Source organism: Triticum dicoccoides, chromosome 4A (assembly GCF_002162155.2).
Source record: "Triticum dicoccoides isolate Atlit2015 ecotype Zavitan chromosome 4A, WEW_v2.0, whole genome shotgun sequence".
Lineage (NCBI taxonomy): Eukaryota > Viridiplantae > Streptophyta > Magnoliopsida > Poales > Poaceae > Triticum > Triticum dicoccoides.
Window position 1 is genome coordinate 15,966,339 of NC_041386.1, and position 6,532 is coordinate 15,972,870.

At 44.9% G+C, this 6,532-nt stretch overlaps 1 protein-coding gene across 1 annotated transcript; it reads right to left on the bottom strand.

The window, feature by feature from the left end:
* Positions 1–275: 275 nt before the first annotated feature.
* Positions 276–3,601, bottom strand: LOC119288546 (histidine-containing phosphotransfer protein 2-like). The gene is made up of 7 exons (XM_037568147.1): positions 3,542–3,601; positions 3,260–3,393; positions 3,091–3,159; positions 1,700–1,771; positions 1,222–1,294; positions 787–811; positions 276–295 (listed from the first exon to the last, which is right to left on the bottom strand). The coding sequence occupies exons 1-7, from the start codon at positions 3,599–3,601 to the stop codon at positions 276–278; spliced, it is 453 nt and encodes a 150-aa protein (XP_037424044.1).
* Positions 3,602–6,532: the final 2,931 nt, after the last annotated feature.

The following is a 6,532-nucleotide window of genomic DNA, read 5'->3' on the forward strand; positions in this document are numbered from 1 at the left end:
CCCGCTAAGAGAACCATGTTTCTTATAGCTTGAGAACTGCACACTCTTGTCTGATACTACTGAACTATATTTCTTTGAGATCATCTCTATTAGCTCTGACACCTCCGAGCAAAACATTTCCATCAGTCACTTCAGAGGCATTCTATATTTGCTTCAGTATCTAGAGCATCTATATTAGTCGGCTACTTCCAAGAAAATCCATCTGATACCTCCAAGCTGGGATTTAGGGTTTTGCACCCTAGATGTTGTCATGTAGCACCTTTTGGTGCCCCTCCCTAACATAAATCCTCCTCTCCTTCGGTGGCGAGATAGTTTTCTATTGTGTGACAACGTGAGGTTTTGGTGGAGGTGGCGGAGGCCAACCAACAACACCTCTCAGTATACCAGCCAACACAAAGTCTTGAGTTCAAGCCAGACACTTACTCGGTGTAATTCTAGGGAACTAAAAAATAGGGGAGGCACTAGCATTTCACAAGACAGAGCCAACAACATACAACAAAACCAAGTCACCAGCAACCAACTAGGTATAAAGTTTACACACAGTCTGTGGGCCATCCACGATGCTGACGTATAAAGAGTTAATAGACAAATACATCAACACACAAGACAACAAATTGCATTCACAGGGTGATCGCGAAGCAAGAATCGTCTTGGGATACCATTTTCGCGCTCCAAAGCCCAATACCTGTCGAATGCTGCCTACATATTCAGAGATACATATACCACATCATGCCAGGGATCACATGGGGCTTTTCTCTTATCACTTTGATTACTTCTACATAGGACTCAAGGCCGCGATCTGCCGCTCCAGCTACATTAAATGAAGAATAGATTAATGATTATGATATATGTACGATGTAAAATTGTGCTTTGGTTACATAATTTCACAAATGAGTCATGTTGCAGGGTAGTCGGTATCTTATTCTAGTACTTGGCAAATATTCAGTGAAGTTTGGAACACAAGGAAGTACCACTACCTTTTAGATCTACCCCATACATCTAAAGAAAAGATTAAAACAAAAACATTCAACGAGCAAATGGGACTTTCAAAGACCTCAAACTAAGTGGTCTAGAAACCAAACAATTAGCACTACGTAAATTGCAACATCAACAAAAATAGTGTCAAGGTTATTCTTTTTTATCTTATAAAAATATACGACATATTATGATACTAGAGAGAAACTGAAAGTCAAAAGCCAACATAGGCACATAAGTTGGTACCTGCATCATGGTCTGGAGCTGGTTGCGCACATCACAGAACTCATTCCTAAGAAGAGTCAATGCCATGAGACACCTGAAATAATGCAGACATACGACATTATCAAATTCTGGATAGGTTAAGCAAACTAAAATGGAATGGTTGGAAATTGAAATCATGTACTTAAAAAAATTCTAGCCATCTAAAAACTTAATTGCGTTATAAACAGAAGTCTAGAGCCAACAAGTTACAAGAGAATCATCAAATAGGCATATATTTAGATAAATAATCGAATTCTACCAATCACATGATTGGTGATTAAGTGAACAAGTAGGTTAGTTCTTAAGAATGTTAGTTCTTAAGAATGTTAGATTAGTATGAGTTAAAAATAGTATCATAAAAGACAAAATAAGCTAACAGGCTTGCATACAGGATTTGACCAACACAAAGAGTAGACAATAACTACTGTGCAACATAGATAATGAGGTACCGTGTACGGACCTTTCTTTGCTTTTTGCCACATAGGACTGTCGAAATTGAATGCAGGCGAGTTTCACTTTCTTAGCACCAACACTAATACATGACAAAAAAGAGCAACCAGGGAGCAACATCAGGAAACTAGAGATTTTTTCAAACTCATTGAACATGGCATGCTGATACATATGGCATACTTGCATGCCATAATAATATTCTAAAGGAGCAATTTGCTATCATGGTTGTCAACACTTTTTTTTGATAAACCAAAAAGAAAATAGTATTGGCCTTATGGCGATAGTAGATCAGTAGTGCCAAAGATGTTTACAAAAGACAAAATTCCTCCCCGGGAGCCATAACATAGGGATGAATATTGACATTTCCGTTACATCGCTCATAACTAAATTCAGCTCTTCTAATTATGGCTAAACAACACGAGCCGCATGCCCATGCCCATGACATACATACCCTGCACCGCCACATCCAAATAGGAACAACATTGATGTATAGGAGACATTAGAAAGGTCCAATTGTGTGACGAGACAGGCAGATAGTTAATGCCATAATTGTTTGTAGAACGACAGATTTTCATTGCTGACCTAGAATAACGCCATTGGACCAATAACAGATTCAGGTAATACTAACTTAAAAAAAAAGATTCAGGTAATACTAGAAATGTTCACAAGACCACAAAGTTTTCAGTGATGCGGTATAGAATTGCAGTTGGCAGGAATACTGACAATTCTCTAGCTGCAGCAACTGTACTCATATTCTACTTATGTGTACTACTAATAATGTACATGCAATCCACGTTTATATTAGGTAGGATATTAGTTGCACGTTATATTAGGTAAGATATATCTGTTGCACGTTGGTATTTGGTAAGATATCAATTACTTTTTTCACCAGAATGATAGGATATTAATTACATGGCAGATTTCATGGGATACCGTTGATCGAAAACGTGTTTATAACCAATGGCAATGGTGGGTAATTAAAGCATTAAACGTGTTTGATGCTCAACATTGGAGCGATTTGAACTGCTAGATAGCATGATTTGACGGTCAAGATGGGTTGGATCTACCCCTTTGGGTCTTTTTATATTGGTATAGATATAGATATAGATACTATATACGAATAGAAATGTGAACAGACTTGAAAAACCTCCACTGACATTACACTGGATAACAAATCATTAATACCAGAAACGGTAGCAAGACAACAAAGTTCATAACATTACTATTGGCATGAATACGGGTACTTCTGTTACAAGAAACACAACCAAGCTCGTCTCTTCTTCAAATTACACACCACAACCAACATGACAAACGCATCTGAATAACATCGATGCAGAGGAGAAACAAACAAACAGTTAAAAATAAGTGAGGATAGAAAAGAAGGGCTTATCATCATCATACGTGGAGCTGCTCCCAATGAGCTGATGCACCAGGGCGTCCACCTTGTAGAAGTCCACCTCGGGCTGGTTCCTGCGAATGGAGCAGACCAGATCAGTCAGTACAGCAGACGAGATCACGAGATCCGTACAACAAGACCAGAGGGGGAGAGGGAGGGGGCGGGGTTACGGACAGCAGGCCGGCGATGTCGTTGATGATCCTGTCGGCGTCATTGAGGAAGATGTTGATGACCTCGGCGACGAAGCCCGTGGCTGCACTGCCCTCGTCCATCGACTGCAGCTGCTGGAAATACGCGTCCACACTACCCTAGATCGATCACGCCAAGGCAAAGGTCGGGTCAGCCAGATAGCCAGTCGAAACCCATCGTCAACGCCGACAGCAGAGAACACGGCGATTCCCAGCGATTCCAGCCCGCAACCACACGGCGGCTATAGAGGCGAGGGGAGGGACTCACCGTGGCGTACATGGAGGCGATGTGGGCGTTGAGCTGGGCCCTGAGCGCGGCGGCCGCCATGGCGATGCGGGGCGCCGAGAGGAGGCGGGCGAGCACGTTCGGGTTGACGGAATTCGAAGCTGCTGCGGCGGGCGGCGGAGTGGACGAGGACAGGAGAGGAGTGCAGGTTATATAGCTCGACTCAGCCTTTTGACAGGGAGTGCTCGATTACTCTAATGGCTGGCCGCCATTGAATGGGGAGCTTGGGGATGGCATGCATGCATGGATGCATGTATGTAGCTACGTTTGGGTGGATGGATGGATGCTGGCCAGCTATCTACAGATTGACATTGGATGCTCACTTTCAATGCATAGTCCATCACAAATACTAGTATGTATTAGAGTGAGACGTGCCTTGCCGTTCTTCGGTCGTAATTTAACTTTTTTTTGCACGTGGTCCATTACGGCCGGCTCGCTATGCGTTTTACCAGGGATGGGTTGGCATTTAATATGGCCATTACCGTCGGGTGGGCCGATATGATGTCGTTACACATTGCAGTATTTTTTTTAACATTAGTATAGACACAAACGTTCATATACATGCGCATACACTCACCCATATAAACGCACTGAAGCACATCCTACCCCTATGAGCACCTCCGAAAGATTGAGCTGGCATATCATTTTGAAATTTACAAAGTCATCGAAGGCACCTCGTCGTCGACGGGAAGGTCTCCTCCTACTGAATGCGCATCGTCATCGTCGACGGGAACGTCTCCTCCTACTGAATGCGCATCGTCAGAAATCCTGAAATAAATCTATGAATAAATGTGAGCATCAGGATTTGAATCCTGGTGGGTTGAGGATACCACAGCCCCTCTAACCATCCAACCACACGCTGCAGTATTGATGTCTATCGGTGATGTTCATATGGGGAGCTCTTATACGGTGCTTTATTCGCTAGTTTAGATAACTGGCGCTCATTGCCGCAGCTGGTGAATTACGCGAAAAACACTGTGAAAATATTGTTCCTATGAGGAATAGGCCTCCCGCCGTTTAGATCTTGTGCAGGTAGCCTAACTAACAGGCCAACTAGTCGGTATCGTATCGTTTTTTTCCTCCTGGAAGGCGAATAGCAGGGGATCTAGGGCTTGACCGCCGCGGCGGCGGCCAGCCCGGCGTCTAGCCTCGCGTGCTGCTGTAGCGATACCTGGCGACTATCCTCGCGTGCCGCTTGCCCGGCCATCTGCCGATCGTCTGACCTCACGGTTTTGACTGCGAACGTGAGGCCCTCATGAGAGAAGAAGAGCTGGTTTGACCTGGTTGTTTGCTCTTCTGGTATGCTACTATAGATGGCTGGTTTTGAAGCCCCGGCGTACTGATTGTGGGCGTGTTCTTTGTCCCTCCGTCGGCTCCGGCGGCGGCAGGTTTTCTCTCCCTCCGTCGGCTTTGGCGGCGGCAGGTTCTTCTCTCCCTCCACCGGCTTCGGTGGCGGCAGATTTTTGTCTCTCCCTTCCCGGCTTGCCGGCAGCAACGGATAGGTTTCGTCGAGATTGCTTCTTTTTTGGTGGCGCTCTAAGGGTGATTGCCGGACGCTGACTCCCCTTGAAGGTGATCGCCGGAAGCAATGAAAACAATATGCTAGAACTGTCGCGGCATGGCCAGTACCACGGCAGAGAGAGCGCTCCTGGAAGTCCAGAAGCAGTGGGAGCCGGATGTGATCTTCTTGTCCGAGACGCATCTGAACACAGCTAGGGCAGAAAAGTTGACAAAGAAATTGAAGATGGACCGAGTTGAGGTACAAGAGAGTGTTGGGGCGAGTGGTGGCTTGTTTCTTTTTTGGCGGAATCCAGTAGTTATTCACGTGCTTGATAAAACGAAGAATTTTATTGATGTAACAGTAGGTGGTGCAGCAGAGATCTAGAGGCTTACAGGATTCTATGGTGAACCTAAATGGGAGGATAAACATCTATCATGGGGGTACTTGCGAGGCCTTCACCAGCAGACAAATCTCCCATGGGTTGTGATCGGTGATTTTAACGAGATTCTATACTCACATGAGAAGGACGGAGGAGCTCCACGTCCAACAAATATGATGCAAAATTTCAGGGATGCACTAGTTGACTGCGAACTGGAGGACATGGGCTTCATGGGAGACATGTTCACTTGGAGAAGGAGGCGGCTTCGAGAGCGACTTGATAGGGCAGCATGTAATGGCCAGTTTCACGGAATATTCCCTCACACAACGATCACGAATGCAGGTCATACAAAATCTGATCACAGACCAATTTTCATGGACACAGAAGGTGCAATGCCAAGTGATGATCAGGGACAGAGAATAAAACAATTCGAAGCCCGGTGGTTGCAAGAGGATGATGTGGTCCAGTTGGTCTCAGACGCATGGGAGAGAACTGATCCGACGGCGTCGCTCGTCGCTCGTACTGCTGCAGTACACCATGTGATGCATGTCTAGCATCGAGAGATCTTGAAGGCTCCTCACCGGCGCCTGAAGGAACTAAAGGCAGAGTTAGAGGCACTGCGATCGGGCCCCCTTACTGATGAGGCGGTGGATCGGCAACGCATACTGTTGATTGAGATAGAGGAAAATCTGGAAAAGGAAGAAATCTACTGGGTTCAGAGAAGCCGAGCGAATTGGCTCAAATTTGGCGATCGGAATACACAGTTTTTTTAACAATTTCGCAACAGCCATGAAGAAGAGAAATTACATCCGCAAGCTGCTGGATGATAATGGTGTCTGGCATGAAGATAATGAGTCTATGCGTAATCTTATAGCTGAATATTTTCAAATCCCTTTACTTCAGAGGTAGCAGTCCCTGATATAAATGTTCTGAATAAAGTAAAACATTGTGTTACTAATTATATGAATGAGTCTTTGTTAGCTCCTTACACGGAGGAAGAAGTCAGGAAGGCTCTTTTTAGCATTGGCGATCTAAAGGCACCGGGCCCAGACAGGCTGCATGCAGTGTTTTATAAAAAGTTTTGGTCAATCCT

Coding starts and splice junctions, on each gene's coding strand:
- LOC119288546 (XM_037568147.1), bottom strand. CDS start 3,601: ATGGCGGCCGCCGCGCTCAGGGCCCAGCTCAACGCCCACATCGCCTCC. Junction 812..1,221: donor AGCTCCAGACCATGATGCAG/GTACCAACTTAT, acceptor CATTTAATGTAG/CTGGAGCGGCAGATCGCGGC. Junction 296..786: donor GCGGCAGATCGCGGCCTTGA/GTCCTATGTAGA, acceptor TCGCCACCGAAG/GAGAGGAGGATTTATGTTAG.